General features: G+C 38.9%; 1 protein-coding gene across 6 annotated transcripts in view; it reads left to right on the plus strand.

The window, feature by feature from the left end:
• The first annotated feature begins 1672 nt into the window (after nucleotides 1-1672).
• LOC134814493 (potassium channel subfamily K member 9-like) overlaps nucleotides 1673-19028 on the plus strand; it is an 84089-nt gene continuing 66733 nt past the window's right edge. For 2 of the 6 annotated variants that reach the window (XM_063822633.1, XM_063822635.1), the window contains exon 1: nucleotides 16601-16705. In XM_063822633.1, coding sequence (XP_063678703.1) covers nucleotides 16679-16705 — 27 coding nt within the window. In that variant the 5' untranslated portion in view covers nucleotides 16601-16678. Of the gene's footprint in view, nucleotides 1700-11142; nucleotides 11284-12914; nucleotides 13614-15049; nucleotides 15157-16600; nucleotides 16706-19028 lie in introns of those variants that run through there. The other 4 variants (XM_063822628.1, XM_063822627.1, XM_063822630.1 and 1 more) reach the window with 4 other exon arrangements.

Consider the following 19028-nt stretch of genomic DNA (forward strand, 5'->3'; position numbering starts at 1 on the left):
GTCATTCTATTCACTACATTCGGCCCATTATGTGATTAGGACCGAGCTGTTGATCGCCTCTTCCAGGGATCCTCCAGCCTAAGTCAGCCTCCCTCGAATACCCTGCGAACTATTACGATTTCTCGTGGAAGAGGCTGGCATTTGCCGAGTGCAGTAATGAAAACCGATTAAACCCGCCTGGACAAAGGGACACACAGTGCTGTTAGGAAATAGTGGACTGAGATGTTTTACACAGATTTATTGAATATAGTTTTTTGCGAAGACGGTAAATTCTTGTCAATATGGGGGGGATGCAACGTCAATTAATGTCAGTATTCCATAAAAACCCCAAACTGACATTGACATTAATTGACATTAACTGACATTAATTGACATTAATTGACATTAATCGACATTAATTGACATTAATTGACATTAATTGACATTAATTTGTCTTGAAATTTGAGATTATCATTATTCGATAAATATTCAAGGTATTCACGTCTATGTAAGTTAGACCGGTTCAAAAAAAGAAAATGTCCTTGAATAATTATGAGTATGTTCTTATCTGTTGATCCTTAGGTTCAAAGACCACCAAAAAAATTTCAGCTTCCAACTCTTCCATCTTCGGTCCCCACCGGCCACGCCCATATTTTATTGGTTTCTTATACATCTAGAATCGGCTTTTTTAGTATGAAGGAGTAATATTAGCTGTTTAAGATTTGTTATTCAAATATAAATGTCATGAAGGTATTTCGTTTAATGTGGGTTTTAAGTTCTGATGATGTTGAGAACCACGCCCTTGGATGGCCACGCCCATTTAAGAAAATTAAATTTCGGAAAACCGTATTATTTTAGGTTTATTGTTTAATGATCTGAATTTTTTTCACATTTCACATTTCCATATGTGATAGTAGTGAATAAATTGATGATATAAACGTTCTAAAGTGCTAAAAATATGGTAGAACTACATAATCTCTGGTCGAAAAATATCGTGTCAATTAATGTCAGTATTCCAAAATTTTGCAAAACTGACATTGACATTAATTGACATTAATTGACATTAATTGACATTAATTGACATTAATTGACATTAATTGACATTAATTGACATTAATTGACATTAATTGACATTAATTGACATTAATTGACATTAATTGACATTAATTGACATTAATTGACATTAATTGACGTTGCATCCCCCCCGTCAATATAATTCGGTCCAGTCAGTTATTAACAAACATTTTTTTACAACAACTCTACTGCATATTTAGAGAAAAATGCAACTTAGAACGACAATTCATGAGCCGTTTTTTAATAATTAGAAGAATGGGAATTTCTAAGGTAGATGGATGTGAGTGTAATCATTTGTACAGAACAACACACCACCTTTACTGTCTCGTCTATGAAAAGATGACGGGTCTGATAAATAATCATAAAAATACTGAAAGTCAAAAAGATATCTTAAACTTATTGTAAACTAAAACTTTTATAAATTTCTGACTAACAGTTTGGTAAATACAATTTTTCCTACCCAAATTTGATTTTCCTCAGGTATCCCTCAAAACGACCACTGCAGAGTCGTGTCCTGAAAATCCTCACAGTCCTCACGTTCCTTTATAATTCTATTTGGAGTTAATTGATCTTCCTATGGCTATAATATACATATATATTTTAATACTTTTAACACTACTATATAACAAATAATTTGAGAATTGATGTAAATAAATGATGCAAAGACTTACGAAGATCTAATCACAACCGCTTTCTTTTATTGTGTAGAAGTCAAGCCATGAAATATATATATATGCCTCACGACAATCTGTTGTAAAACAGGGGTTCCAGAAAACCCACTTCCCGATACTTCTGAAACACGAAATTTTTTTAACAGTCGATTTGGACAAGGTCTAGACGCCCTGCAAAGTTTCAGATCTCTAACTCAATTTTAACATGGTTTTTAAGGCACCTGAATATAGCGATTTTGGGTTTTTTACCTAATTTCGTATAACATGCTGGCGCGTATTTTGCGCAAATTTCTTAAAAACCTCCACATAACTATTTCTTATTCCTGTCATCTTTAACATTGAATTAGAATGTTTTGAACTTAAATATACCTGCTGAACTACTTTCGATGAGTCTTAATGCCTGGAAAACAATAAAGGGGATATAACAGTATTATAAGGGGTAAATAGTGTTGTGAATATAAGGGCAACGGTAATGCTTGCCAGCATTGTGATATTTAAAAATATAAACATGCTATAAACATATCATGTTAGATACGTATGAATTCTGGTGGACGCCATTATAGAACGCAAATAAATAATCTTGTGCGACTTCACTTTCCAAAAGCAAAACTATTCCGGAACTCGCACTTTCTCTGGGCAAACACGTGTCTGATTGTACAGAGTACAGACACATGTCTGATTGTACAGAGTACAGACACGTGTCTGATTGTACAGAGTACAGACACGTGTCTGATTGTACAGAGTACAGACACATGTCTGATTGTACAGAGTACAGACACATGTCTGATTGTACAGAGTACAGACACATGTCTGATTGTACAGAGTACAGACACGTGTCTGATTGTACAGAGTACAGACACATGTCTGATTGTACAGAGTACAGACACGTGTCTGATTGTACAGAGTACAGACACATGTCTGATTGTACAGAGTACAGACACGTGTCTGATTGTACAGAGTACAGACACGTGTCTGATTGTACAGAGTACAGACACATGTCTGATTGTACAGAGTACAGACACGTGTCTGATTGTACAGAGTACAGACACGTGTCTGATTGTACAGAGTACAGACACGTATCTGATTGTACAGAGTACAGACACATGTCTGATTGTACAGAGTACAGACACATGTCTGATTGTACAGAGTACAGACACATGTCTGATTGTACAGAGTACAGACACGTGTCTGATTGTACAGAGTACAGACACGTGTCTGATTGTACAGAGTACAGACACGTGTCTGATTGTACAGAGTACAGACACATGTCTGATTGTACAGAGTACAGACACGTGTTTGATTGTACCTACGTCATACCACGTGACTAAACGCCAATTATGTCATATGTGATCTTGTGATACACTCCATTTATTTTATAAAGATGAAGCCTTCAAATGAAAAAATAAATAAAGACGGCAATTGCAAGGCTTCAAAATTGAGAAATTAAAGACAAGTGAATCCCGATTGCAGAGTACCTTGGACATGCGCTCTTTTATGCCTTGTTGCAGTTTCATCTTCTCATTATGACAATTGTAGGTCAAATTGGTAAACAAGTCTTACACTTAATTATGCTCCTTTATTTTGATTACTGAAGTTTGTATTGTGAAAGTAGGATTCTTGCACTTTGAAAATTAAAGACGGGGATGCGATAAATTAAAGATGGTGAAGCCTTCGAAATGGTCAAAATTAAAGATGCTGAAGCCTTCGCCAAAATTAGCCATCTTTATTAAAAAACATACTGTAGTTTACTGTACAATAAAACGTTTATATGGAAAATATGAAATGGAATTGGGGACTACCAAATAAATACAACTAAGGTACTATGACTTTTGAAATTGGCGTTATATCTAAACATTATTCCTCAGTCAGAACGTTGAATGAATATGAATATCGATAAGGGGCGTCGAGTTAAGCCTGGCAAGCGATAAAAGCTAATAATGATATCGTGTCATGAAGTTTATCAAAGTAGACGACTATAATACATGGCTTATATCAAACACGACAAAATTTACCGAACCGGACAAAATCAAATGTAACCGTCGAGACAAGTTTTGGAACTGGTCCAATTAATGTAAGAGTTTAAGTAATGTAAGCAGTGTGCTGGAGTTTTGCCAGCGCCTGCAATTAGACCGATACGTAGATCGAGTGTATTTATAGTTCTTACGTTAAGCCATAGGTCACGTGACATTTTTTACCAATGCGCGTCGTAGTAGTTAGTCACGTGATACACGTCATCAAAACACGTGACAGTACGCGGTTGAAATTCTCATGGAATGTCAAAACAAAACAAATCTTGTTGAGCCAAATTAGCGGGGCGGGATTATAAAAGCTGTGCCGGGGTTATTTATTCAGCGGGAAAAAACTAACAGCGGGAGCCGGGATTATCAGAATCTATTTAGCGGGAGCCGGGATTATCAGAATCTTATTCTATCCCGGAGGGGTTTATAAAGCACTGCTGCACAACTAAAAAAGTAACCAACAGCAACGGTCCCTAGAATTTTATACTCATACAAGACGGGGAGAGCCCGCAGTTATAAAGGACGGTATAGACTCGTAATTGTGAAGATCTTATACTGGCCACATCACCTAACAAACCACGTGACACCACGTTTTTAAAGCGAGATAAATAACAAGCCACGTGTCACACGCCACGTACGTGTCATACGCCACGTGTCACACGCCACGTGTCACACGCCACGTACGTGTCACACGCTGCACGTGTCACACGCCACGTACGTGTCACACGCTGCACGTGTCACACGCCACGTACGTGTCACACGCTGCACGTGTCACACCCCACGTGTCACACCCACACAGCACCATCGTCATAACTTAGAGCTTCCTTATTCAGCTTACCAGTTTTTTAACCTTTTCTGGATGTAATTTGAATGTTATTGTTAATAGATGATAACATCGCATATCAGGAGGTTCCTTTATCAGCTGACATATTGCTCCTTAAATATAAAGTTACGTTATCTGGTTTAAATAAATATAAAGTTACATTATCTGGTTTCAAGCCACCAGTAATCAGCATGGCACAGCTGTGGGGTGATATGTGCAGACTTAAGAGCTATATAATTGTGGTGATCTGTATCACACGTGGTGATGTGTGCCACTTTAGCCACTTTCCTATCTAATTCTATTTTACTAAACAACTTAAATTATCTATTTTATTATCGTCCCCTCCCCTACAATGATCACGTGCCTGCAATCCGCATCATGCCTGATTATCCATTAATTTTCTTTTCACCTTATCAACTTATCCAACCTTTAAACTGCCATGACACGACACGATCATCATTTTAAATCTTCAAGCTACGCTACTCTGTACTCGCTAAAACACATTAGCCCATAAATTACACGCATTAGAAATAACCATCACAGGACAGCATGAGACTTCAACAAAAAAACAAAAACAAAAACCACATTGAAAGACTGAGGAATCAGGAAGACTCTGCAACCCAGGAATCACTTTTCTTTTTTTTCTTTCAAACATTCCAGTACATTGTGCAGAAAGTTGCAGATTTAAATTTTGGAAGCATGTAGAGATAGAGATCTGATATCGATCGTAAATACTAAAATACTCTAACACAATCATTGTAACTGCAGTTTTACACAACTCTTATAAATGCTTAAAGAACACACTTGCAGGTACCACCCGTATTCACACTGAGAACTGAGTTTATTCATTTTCCGATACGAGATTGGGGACGGGTTCTATAAACAAACAAACAAAAAATTAAGACTAGATGTAGGTCAAGATATGGTTGCCAAAGTAACCAAACTCTCAGACGATAATTGCACTGAAAAAAGGTTAAAATATATTAAAGTGAAACATTTTGTAAACTACAGTTTGAGTACTAAAATATGTGGTAGTGGAATAATAATATTGATCAATTCACGATTCGCGAGCGAGGCACTTTACCTGGTGACCTCAGGCTCAGACCTAAGCTGCGACGTATCCTGCACGTAGGTACGCTGTTACACTACTCTTCCAATTCTTAATAAGGCCATGTTTTGATTTAGAATACAATTCCATGTATTTAAACCTGGCTACGTGGTCTACAAACCACGTAACAGAGTGGTACAAATCTACAATGCCGCCTAATATGCTTATATTTATCGATTCATCAAAAATTTGACGTCTGATATTAAATTTCTAAATTCGCATTTGTACGTCACACTGTTTAAGTTGACTCTTTAAAAGCTGATGCTCGATCCCATTAAACCATTAGATATTTTTACCAACGTTCGTACATATTCATAATGCGCATTCTGCTCCATTGCCCCCGCTCCATTGCCCCCGCTATATTTGTTCATGAGTTGACTAGATGACTTGCTGTTATTTGTTTTCATTGCAAATTTTTTGATCTGCTTCGAAAACCACTTTAACATGACTACGGCAGGTAGAAACTTGAAATGTCATAGAAAATTCTAAAGTGGTTCTAATGTGTGTCAGACATTCTGTTGATCGGAGATAAACCATTCTTGTAAAACCAAGTTCAGGGTGTTTCAAAAGTTTTCTCAGGATGCATACTTTTTAAATAACTTTTTATCCATTTGTCCAAACTTGATTAGCTGTAGAAATATTTTATAACCGAGGAAAATTTGGGTACCAGTACCGGCACCTTTGAGTTCGGCTCTAAATCAAATCAGTATCACCTGTAGTATTCAACTACATGTGCAAGATGCTTTATTGCTTGTAACCACTTCCCCAACTAACCCCTAACTAAACCCCACACAGAGTAGCCAGGGACAAAAGGATTTCGCGGCATGTACGAAATCGCGAAATTTCTTATTCTCCGCGACAAATTTTATGTATAGTTTAATGTATAGCCTGTTGAATTTCGCGGTATCGCGAAATTTGGCCAAAATAATCGCGAAATCCTTTTGTCCCTGAGAGTAGCCGCGTGAGAGCATGATTTATATGCAATTAGGTTTTCATGGGTAGTAAGAACCTAAATCTTGTTGCCTGCACAAGAGCAGTTGTAACTGCACCACCACAATTTTTTTGTGAACAAGCTGATTTGAATCCTTAGATCCTATCATGTGGTATTACTATTAGGTACTAGGTATTAGAAACACTGCCGGCCGACTATTAGCTGGTTAATAGCCGGCCGGCACTGACCGCTCAACATTGTACCCATTTGCCGGAAACTCCAGTAATATAATATAACTTTATTAACTATTAACTAATAATATTACTTTTGATTAGCATTGTGTACTGTGCAGTTATTGATTGGTTTGATTGCCAATAATATTAATCGCGACTGTGTAAATAGTATTAGTATTAGTAATGATATAGATAATATAAATAATATTTTGGCTTCACGGAAACTGGAAATGTCAGTTCCGTTAAAAATACAAAATAGAACTTCCCTGGCGTCACCTGCCATGGGAGTATTTTTCTTCCCTTTTTTTCTTATCAGTGATAAAGAATGTAGATTCGGCAATTTTCTGAACAACTAAAGGGTCGTTCACATATTACGTAATCACTTTTTGGACAATGTTTACCCCTCCCCCTCCGTAATCAGTTTTACACATAGCTATTGTGTCAAAATTACACTAGCGTAATCATTTGAAAACCCCCCTCCCCCTCGGCTGATTACGTAATATGTGAACGACCCTAAGTAACACGAGAGTGAACAACTACGCAGAATTATTGTTAAAAACCCTAATCTTAACCTTAAACTTAATCATAATCCCAAATTTAACCCAAACCCTATCCCCCACCTTAACAAGACAGTCTGTCCCTAACCCTAACCCTAACCCTAACCCTAACCCTAACCCTAACCCTAACCCTAACCCTAACCCTAACCCTAACCCTAACCCTAACCCTAACTTTAACCCTAACCCTAACCCTAACCCTAACCCTTACCCTAGCCCTAACCCTAACCCTTACCCTAACCCTAACCCTAACCCTAACCCTAACCCTAACCCTAACCCTAACCCTAATTATAACCATAAACCTCATTCTACTAGTACTTCTCTAAGGCCCAAGTGCCCACAAATCCCGTGATCTTGTTCCGCCGGAGCACTTCAGGCCTCGTATACTTAGCAGAAGCGATTTTTAACCCCAATACCAATAGCCTCTGTGCTTCTGTATCCTCAGACCTTGACCTATTGGAACACAAGGTTTTACCCTGTGGCTCACTTTATCAGCAACCTTGATCGCACTTACAGTTACAAGATTTAGCTTCTAAATAGCACACTTCCCTACAACTGTTTAAGCAGGGATTGATCAATTTTAAGCAGTCTGTGGTGAACTGATATTTAGTGCTGGTGCAATAAAGTGTCGGAATAAAGTTTTGTCGCAATAAATGGTGTCTTAATATCGTACGGGGTTACCCGGATAAAATATCTGGGGTATTAAGTTTTGCACGTCCTGTGACTCAGTGACATGGCCGGTATGAGCTCATAGACAGGAAGACGTCAATCCAACATTAGAAACTAATAAAGTTTGTAATAGCATAACCTAATTTGGAGATTTCCAAGCATTTTTGGGAAAGGGGGAAATGTTGGGGCCTAACCAGTAACCAACATTAGAAACTAATAAAGTTTGTGATAGCATAACCTAATTTGGAGATTTCCAAGCATTTTTGGGAAAGGAGGAAAAGTTCCTGCGTGGCTAGAACTTGCCACCATGGCCGCTGCTAACCACCGGTCCCTGCGTGGCTACAACTTGCCACCATGGCTGCTAACCACCGGTCCCTGCGTGGCTACATCTTGCCACCATTACTGCTAACCACCGGTCCCTGCGTGGCTACATCTTGTCACCATGGCTGCTAACCACCGGTCCCTGCGTGGCTACATCTTGCCACCATGGCTGCTAACCACCGGTCCCTGCGTGGCTACATCTTGCCACCATGGCTGCTAACCACCGGTCCCTGCGTGGCTACATCTTGTCACCATTGCTGCTAACCACCGGTTCCTGCGTGGCTACATCTTGCCACCATGGCTGCTAACCACCGGTCCCTGCGTGGCTACAACTTGCCACCATGGCTGCTAACCACCGGTCCCTGCGTGGCTACAACTTGCCACCATGGCTGCTAACCACCGGTCCCTGCGTGGCTACATCTTGCCACCATGGCTGCTAACCACCGGTCCCTGCATGGCTACAACTTGCCACCATGGCTGCTAACCACCGGTCCCTGCATGCGTGGCTACAACTTGCCACCATGGCTGCTAACCACCGGTCCCTGCGTGACTACAACTTGTCACCATGGCTGCTAACCACCGGTCCCTGCGTGGCTACATCTTGCCATAATGGCTGCTAACCACCGGTTCCTGCGTGGCTACATCTTGCCACCATGGCTGCTAACCACCGGTCCCTGCTTGGCTACATCTTACCACCATGGCTGCTACGATAACTGGCTAGTGAGTAGTGAACCCAGTACCATTTAGATCGGTTAGAGAATACGAATTTAAGTGATTGCTCCCCGGACACTGCCGGTTACGCCCTGCCTTATATGAAATAATCGGTAATGTCTATTGATAACTGAAGTATTCCGTTTTACCTTTATAGTTTACTGCAATCGTATGATCGCTTTTTCTAGTCGCTACTATAGTACTAAGGTGATTGAAAGTTTTAAGTTCGTATTATGTTGAACTTGATAGGTGTTAGCAAATTCTGAACTGTAAGGCAATAATAAACAGCAAAATGTCGTATTTAACTCTCACCCTAATCATATGTTCAAATATTATTATGATGAAAGTCTGAAAACTGGTAAAAGTTAAGATCAACTATTCTTATCTTTAAAAATACTGGCCGCTCTATATATTAATATAACTAAACCACTTAAGCGTTTGACTACCAATTAAATAATACGTCAAAGTTTGATTAAGTTCTTTCCTCGGAAAGTTTCCAAGCTGACAATTTGATCTTGACAGCCGATTACTTGAATATCTTCCTTAAAATGTCTTCCTTGAACTGGGACTTTCATTGGTTGAATGTTCCATAGTATTGACCACACTGAGACTACAGCTCTATTTAGGCGAGTAATATTGTCATATTATATATGCGTGTGTAACACACACTGAGCGTCGCGTTAGTCAGAGCTCGACCCCGGGGAAACAAGGTTTAAGGATCTCAATTTTACAAACCAGACTTAGTTCCTTTGATTCTCTTTATTTGATTTACTTAATTCTGTATCTCAACAGCGGGGAGCTGGCCGCTAAAAACGCGAAATTGCTATCGAATTACGCTAATGTTGGCAATTTAGAAGCCTGCAGCTTTCCTCTTTTCGTTATCTCCTGCTTCCTTATAATGCGTTTATAAAAGTTTACAAAATAGTGCCAGTAGCGTTGAATATTTACTATCAAGCTCAAAATCTCACGATTTCAATACATTGACTGAAATTCCAGGATCAATAATTATGGATAAATTTTCTGTTACAAATATTGTTTTGTCGCGATATACCATTTAGTAATTCCAGTGAAAATGAATCCACTCCAAAATTCGAGGTTTTAGCCGATTTCCGCATTTTAGGGGTTTCCAATAGGAGGTTTCGTCGGATGGGCCGTTTTCTGATGGTTTTCAGGGTTCGTTCTCGACCCAAAAAAGGAATTTAGACAAAATAATCGAAAATCACAAATAAGCATACTTCTGTCAGAACATTAAATTTCATGAAATGTGCCTGGTTGCAGATCATTGCACAAAAAGTAAACCTCGTACGAATAATCTATAAAATTATTGGTAATATGCCAACCAACACGTCATATTATGACTCATAACTAATTAATATCATCATAATATTATTATAAATGATGTAACATGAAGTTCAATGTCGATGATCCCGTTATACATGCTGATAGTGATAAGGATTGTATTGTATTGTAGTTGTGTACACGTACACGGTGAGATCTACTGCACTTCTGTGTACTACGCTCACCTACCGCTGCCATCAAAATATCAGTACTCTGTTTTGCTATCGTTAAATTTGAAAAGTTTAGATTTTTTTCGATCGTATCTATGTCTAGTGATAATCTCTTCGAATTGTTTGTACTCTGCATGTCGTTAATCCCCGGAATTTTGACTCAATAAAATTGAATAATCGTGTTACAGAGTAAAATAAGGCTGTAACGTGATACATGCCGGCAGAGCATTAGGTTTCGTATCATTAATCAAAATCGGATGATCAGATAATATACAAGCTTGAAAAACTCGTTAATCATAGTCTAATTTTAGCTACTTATTGTTCGTTTGGGTCCGAGCCTAAATGTGTTTTTCGAATTTGGGAAGCTTTGGACTTCAGTTTGAAAAGTTTCAATATTGACATATTATTTATTATTCGCCTTGAAAATTAAGTTGTGTGTAACTATACTCAATTTATCTTTAATAATGTTAAGAAGTAATCAATGTTATAATTGATTACTAGCACGACTGATACATTGACTCCTTTAACAAAACCTTTATCCCAGTTTAATACCAGGGAAATACCAGGCCCTATGTTACAATCTCCAAGAGCTGGTGTTATTTTACGGAACAAGAGTCGCACTTCTTCTGTCCTCGATGGTTTTAACCTTTCAGTATACTCCGGTTCTTCTATCCCCTCAGATGGTATGTTTTATATTTGTTAAAATGCGGTGAGTTTTATAATTTTGTTCGTTTGTTCGATGGTTTCTTTCCTATGATTAATATAGGGTTCATTCTTTATAATTTTATATTTTATAGACTTTCTCTGCCGTCATTCAGATCAGATTCAGTTCAATAATTTGTCGGGTACATCTTCTAATAAATGCAGACTTTGCGATACTTTGCAGCGAAGTATCGCGAAGAATGTTGGTATCTAAGTATTTTTCATTTTTACATATATAATTCAATATATTACATATCAATAATCCTATCATGACCCAATATGTAATCATTATTATCATTTCGTCCCGTACTCTTTCTTTCCCGGTACATGCATCTTTTGGTAGTAATAGTAACCATCGTAGTAATATAGTTTTACTTTATTTTCATTCGTAGGGTCGTGTTATAAAGTTAATTAAATGCCGGATGTTTTCTTTTATTCGCAGATCATTTTGGCAATAATATCGGTATCTTGCATTTTTGGCTGGGAATTTTAAATTCGGTTTCCAGAAATGTCTGGCTATACTTGTCATTGTTCCAGCAAACTTTTCGCCAAGTGATAATCAGAATATTTTAACTAAATTTACCACACATTTGACGCACCATGTGTCAGTAATGTTCTTATCCGGAAACTACAGAATTAAGAGCGTCTGGTCAACTCTGAATTTCCCAGATGACAAAATATGTCAATTTTAAACAATAGTTGCAATTTCGTCAAATCCACGAAAAACCGGGTTTTCCTAAATTCTTTGCGCTGGGAACTTAAAAATTGAAGAAAGAAAGTCAATTTTACAAATTAATTTTACCAGTAAAGTGTTGTTCCAGTTAACTGTCAACAATGGAATTCCCATGAAGCGCGATTAATACGCGGATTGTGAGTATGAATGTTGGGACAGATTCCCTGAAAACTATTCTCATGACGAATTTTTATATGATAGACTAGGAATCGCGACCCTAATCCGATTAAATGAATAACTTCAGGATAATTTCAGTACTGGTCATTGAATTTTTGGCGCTCATCGATTAGCTTGGCGGGCAATAGCCTTGACCTAAGCCACCCTGTCTTTTCAAATCATGAATTATTAAACTTGGCAACTCGATTCGATCACCATTGGGCAATCCTTCGCGGGGTTCCGGAGAATTGTCCCATTACAAAGTTTTATGTCTGTAATATTTCAGTCTCGTATCCATTAATGTCGAGCCGCGCCAAGTCGGCAGGCTTTACCAGAGGGTGGGCCGCTTACCCAATTACTGGCTACATGGTACATATACCGGCCTCGTCTTATGATTTGTCGCAACTACTATATAAATTAGTCGCTACAATAAATTCTTATACCAATGTTACGGGTGCACTGGCTGTTTACAAATTATTTAATTACATTACACTTACATAATTATTATATTGTTATCATTGTCCTACTTATGTACTACGGTATACTGGTATTATATCTAATATGCCTATTTTTTTGGAATATTTCGAATATTTAGCGGGTATTATTTTCTTATCCTGTTGTGACTCACTCTGTGACTACGTCAAGTCAAAATCACAGTTGGCCTTTCTTTATTTTGCACCCGGACAAAATTCTATCTTTTATTTTCATCAAACTTCTACTCAGAAAGCCGTCGGTGAATGGTGATGGACTACGGCCGTTGGGACCCTTGTGACTTTATAGTCTCCCCCGGTGTTAGAGGTACTACTGGCTACAGGTCGTCAAGAAGCGGTAGGACCAGCGTTGCTTGCCAACCTCTAAATAATTATCAGGACCAGAGAAGCTTCTCTATCGCTGGCGGACACCTACCTTCTGCCAAGAGAAATATCTCGAAATCAACTAGAAATTTGTCGCTTTCTAACAGAATCTGCGAACTAAAGAATGGGGACGGCAGAAAAAGATCCCTTTCTCAAACCAGCCAACGCTCCAGAAGGGCGTCCTCCTACAACCAAGAAAATACCTTCCACACCAGAAAACTGTCCAGAAAGCTGTCCAAATCAAGTGTAACAATCTGTTTCTCAAACAGGACCATCTCCAACACAAACAGTAATAAAAGTGCCCACTACTCTAATGCAAACCTGGATGATAACACCTCAACTGAAGTGGACAGAGACAGCTACAATGTCCCCAAATCGGAGGAAATCAGCATATGCATTGCAGACAAACTGGAAGAACAGATGCTGAACGGGGAAGTTGTTGAACCACTGGATGTGAAAGTGAAAGAGAATTTTTTGTTGGCAGATAAAGTGAAAGAGAGACTAACATTTGAGGATGGACTGGAGAGTAGGAGTAGCAGCTGCTCACTTCCCAGAATCAGACCTAGAGGTGAATTTAGAGCATGGTCTTGTGCACGTGATCGTTGTACGTGATCCTTTGTACGTGATCCTTTGTACGTGATCCTTTGTACGTGATCCTTTGTACGTGATCGTTGTACGTGATCCTTTGTACGTGATTCTTTGTGAGCAGGGTGATTTTACTGCTAGTGTTTTTGCTGCATGAATTTGGAGCATGGTTTGAATGAAGCCCAAAGCATTATATTTCCTCAAGTTTTCCGTTTTCTACCTGCATGTTAGGTTGATTAAAGCGCAATACAGAAGATTTTATTGAATCATTTTCTAGGCACGTTGTTGGTCAAATAAATACCAATAACTGCTCCTTCTGACAAGGCTGAACTTCTTTTACTAGCTAAAGCCCTTTTTTAAAATGTTACATACTCATCATTACAAACAACAACAAAAACAGGTAATTTGGTAGGTATTGCTCTTAGTCGGTGTACATGCACCCGCAGTCAACATGATAGAATTTAATATAATGTAAAATCATCTACAATTTAAAATTTGGTAAACCCAGTTCACATGGTTAAAACCCCCGTTTAGCCCTTATAAGTGATATTAGTACCTGGTACTCCGGAATAGGTTAACGCTACAGCCACACTCTATATACTCCCCCTAGTTTCATTATAGCTGAAGTGGAACTTTAAGCGTTAACCTTAAACCATATTAAGAATGCGTGGTAGTAGGAGGCCCTACCACTTAAACCCACCTTGACAGGAAGAGACAGCCAGGATCCAGATATTGAATAGATAGCAAACTGTCTAAGTGTTTAGATATCACAGCCGGGGAAATTAATCTCGATGTGGGGGGATTCTCCAGAGTTTTAGTGAGCTGTCAGAGGAACCTTTTAGGTGGTGTCTCCGTAGAGAACGTATTACTTCCTTGCATGACAGAGTGATGGCACATTATATAGGTATCATCTCTTGAACTGCTTGCCATTTAGCAGTGGTGCAGACTGCAGGGGAAATATTAAATAACCAATTAACTTGGAAATTATGGGGCGACAGTTTTCAACATTTTCTCCGATATTTTGGCAATTTCCAAGACACAAATGTCAATTTATATTCTTTGCCATCCAGTTGACGACGTTTGAGAATGTCTGCATTGATATTTTAGTTTCTCCAAAAAACGAATCAAAGATAATATTTTAAATATTACGAATTTTTCCTGATTTGATTAAGCTTTAAAAGGTTATAAATTGAAAATTTAAATCATCATAATATTTTATATTAGCGACAAGAGAAACGCTAATATATTCCTTCTGTAACGTCCTCAACAAATTTATCTAATTTCAGTTGTGAAAATAAAAACCACTCCCAAAGATAACACAATGAAATAGCATACTTTTAACAGCACGATTCAGCATGGTATCTCCACCCACTTATCAATATTTATCACTTACCAACCCACTAATACCACTACCTTCAGGATTGTCCAGTACACGAGCCACCCTGGGGCTGGACACACTTTCCCGGAATTCAAGAATATCTACTTATTCGGACGGGAGCATGCCTGCCAGGTCTTTCTGTGATGAGGTTAGGAACTTAAGATTATTCAGGGTTGGTTAGAATTAGTTTGATCGCTCCAAAACCAGGTGGCTATGATGTAGGTGCTATCAGCTCCTGAAGTTACTTATAGAGTTATAGGTGCTATCAGCTATACTACTATACTATATATCTGTAGATACTACCAGCACCAGCTATCTGTAGGTGCTATCATCTACCAGCTATCTGTAGGTGCTATCATCTACCATCTACCTGTATGTGCTATCAGCTACCTGGTTCAGATGAAGATATTGTGCCAATTCTTGCCTACCCTTAAGTTTATTTTATTCATTGATATATTTCTTTACCGATTGTTCAGGGGGGGGGGGGGGTAGTTACTTATAGAGTTATAGGTGCTATCAGCTATACTATATATCTGTAGATACTACCAGCACCAGCTATCTGTAGGTGCTATCATCTACCAGCTACCTGTAGGTGCTATCATCTACCATCTACCTGTAGGTGCTATCATCTACCAGCTACCTGTAGGTGCTACCGGCTATCAGATACCTGTAGGTGGTATCATCTACCAGCTACCTGTAGGTGCTATCATCTACCAGCTACCTATAGGTGCTATCATCTACCAGCTACCTGTATGTGCTACCGGCTATCAGCTACCTGTAGATGCTACCGGCTATCAGCTATCTGTAGGTGGTATCATCTATCAGCTATCTCTAGGTGATATCATCTACCAGCTAACTGTAGGTGCTACCATCTACCAGCTACCTGTAGGTGCTACTGGCTATCAGCTACCTGTAGGTGCTATCATCTACCAGCTACCTGTATGTGCTATCATCTACCAGCTACCTGTATGTGCTATCATCTACCAGCTACCTGTAGGTGCTATCATCTACCAGCTACCTGTATGTGCTATCATCTACCAGCTACCTGTAGGTGCTATCATCTACCAGCTACCTGTATGTGCTACCGGCTATCAGCTACCTGTAGATGCTATCATGTACCAGCTACCTGTAGGTGCTACCGGCTATCAGCTATCTGTAGGTGCTATCATCTACCAGCTATCTGTAGGTGCTATCATCTACCATCTACCTGTATGTGCTATCAGCTACCTGGTTCAGATGAAGATATTGTGCTAATTCTTGCCTACCCTTAAGTTTATTTTATTCATTGATATATTTCTTTACCGATTGATCAGGGGGGGGGGGGGGGGCGGTATGATTTGGTATATCACTATTTTTGAGTGGACAATTTTTGATCACGTTGTCGAAAAGTGTTCATGACAGAAACTTTTGTTTTAAACGCTCAACATTTGGAAGGTCAAGGGATCACGAACAATGAACAGGTCAAATCATTTATCATCATGGATAATGTAAATCTAACCGTCACTAATAACCTAACATATAGTTTACACTAGACCTAGGGGAGCCAAAAAACCTGTTATTCACTACTGATTCTAAGTATAATGGTTGTTAAATTGTTTGTTAAATTGTCACAATTGATTGCATGTGCTGAACTCAATTCAAGAATATCTACTTATATTCCGGACGGGAGCATGCCTGCCAGGTCTTTCTGTGATGAGGTTAGGAACTTAAGATTATTCAGGATTGGTTAGAATTAGCTTGATCGCTCCAAAACCAGGTGGCTAGGATTAAGGTGCTATCAGCTCCTGAAGTTACTTATAGAGTTATAGATGTTATCAGCTATACTATATATCTGTAGATACTACCATCTACCAGCTACCTACAGGTACTACCGGCTATCAGCTACCTGCATGTGCTATCATCTACCAGCTACCTGTAGGTGCTATCATCTACCAGCTGCTTGTAGGTGCTATCAGCTACCAGCTATCTGTAGGTGCTATCAGCTACCAGCTTTCTGCAGGTGCTATCATCTACCTGCAGGTGCTATCAGCTACCAGCTATCTGTAGGTGCTATCATCTACCAGCTACCTGTAGGTGCTATCAGCTACCAGCTACCTGTAGGTGCTATCAGCTACCAGCTACCTGTAGGTGCTATCAGCTACCAGCTACCTGCAGGTGCTATCATCTACCAGCTACCTGCAGGTGCTATCAGCTACCAGCTATCTGTAGGTGCTATCATCTACCAGCTACCTGTAGGTGCTATCAGCTACCAGCTACCTGTAGGTGCTATCAGCTACCAGCTATCTGTAGGTGCTATCATCTACCAGCTACCTGCAGGTGCTATCAGCTACCAGCTACCTGCAGGTGCTATCATCTACCAGCTACCTGTAGGTGCTATCATCTACCATCTACCTGTAGGTGCTATCATCTACCAGCTACCTGTAGGTGCTACCGGCTATCAGCTATATGCAGGTGCTTCCATCTACCAGCTACCTGTAGGTGCTACCATCTACCTGCAGGTGCTACCGGTTCAAATGAAGATTTCGTGCTAATTCTTGCCTACCCTTAAGCTTATTTTGTTCATTGATATATTGCTTTACCAATTGTTCAAGCAAGACTTCAGCCTAAGAAAGTTTGTGAGGCAATCATCCTAGGCCCTGTCGTGATATCGTGGTTCAAATTAGTTCCACATGGATCTGGTAATACTCATCATTCTGCAGCCTTTACGTAGCTTCATCTCGCACAAATCCTTAAGAAAAATAGATGCTGGGCTATTTTGACAGTCGATTTCGAAACATATGGATTATTGACTAATCCATACGGTCAAGAGACATCTCTGGAGATGAGAAAAGTTCGGCCACGTTTTGAGAAAGTGATTAAAATATCAGATCACGTTGTCGAAAAGTATTCATGACAGAAACTCTTGTTTTAAACGCTCAACAGTTGGAAGGTCAAAGGATCACGAACAATGAACCGGTCAAAGCATCATGAATAATGAAAATCTAATAACCTAACAGATAGTTTCCACTAGACCTAAGGGAGCCATAAACCTGTTATTCACGACTGATTCTAAGTATAATGGTTGTTAAATTGTTTGTTAAATTGTCACAATTGATGTGCTAAACTTAAGGAGCCGTTAATTGTCCCGTACTGCGTCGTTATTGGAGGCAAATAGTTTAATTCGTAATTGAACACATGTTTAAATAGCGATACGGCATTTAATATTCGCACTGTTAATGTTTGAGTCTACTTTAATTCTTCTATCTTGGCGCCCACTCCGGCGAAGTCGGTGTCTGGGTGTGCGTTTATTGAGCTCTTCTTGTTGTAGTTCTGTAATCATCGGCTAAAAACTGGTTGATGAAAAAAGAAAGATGTGGATCTTGTAACAAAAAACTGTTGTAACAGGAAACAACAGTTTCCTGTTACTAGATTAAAAGTCACTGAAGCAGAAAAGAAATCTTCAGTGACTTTTAATCTTGTAACAGGAAACTGTTGTGAGGCTGAATGGTTCCAAATTATAAAATTAGTTGTTAATTAATACCAATCTATTTACCTTAAAAAATGAATTACCGTGTCATTACACACATTAACCCAACTAACCAAGGTTGAACAACTGAAATAACGAGTTTTCGAGTGACGTTTCATCGTGTCTTTTTAACTCAATGATTTCAAAAATCATTGAGTAAAAAAACGATGAAACGTCACTCTTCTCCCATGTGTTTTTCAATCGTTGAACTACCTGACCGTGAAACCTTTAACCGCCAAAGAAGAACCTAACATGGTTACCCAAATCGATTGAGAAATTCAAGTCTGTTCTTCATACCAGACTTTCTTCTGTCACGGAGCATATTGAACCACACAATGCCTCACAACAATCTAAACTTAACCTGAATTATCGGAACCCATCCATTTTTCGACCCTCCGACCGATTTTTGTTATAATGATGATTTTATTATCCGTTCACAGTTCACCTGGTCGGTTATAATATTTCTATAATCGTTTTCTTCTTTAATTTTCTTTAGTTTTCTTCTTTAATGTGGC

This window comes from Bolinopsis microptera, chromosome 4 (genome assembly GCF_026151205.1).
Source record: "Bolinopsis microptera isolate Bmic1 chromosome 4, MBARI_Bmic_1.0, whole genome shotgun sequence".
Classification (NCBI taxonomy): domain Eukaryota; kingdom Metazoa; phylum Ctenophora; class Tentaculata; order Lobata; family Bolinopsidae; genus Bolinopsis; species Bolinopsis microptera.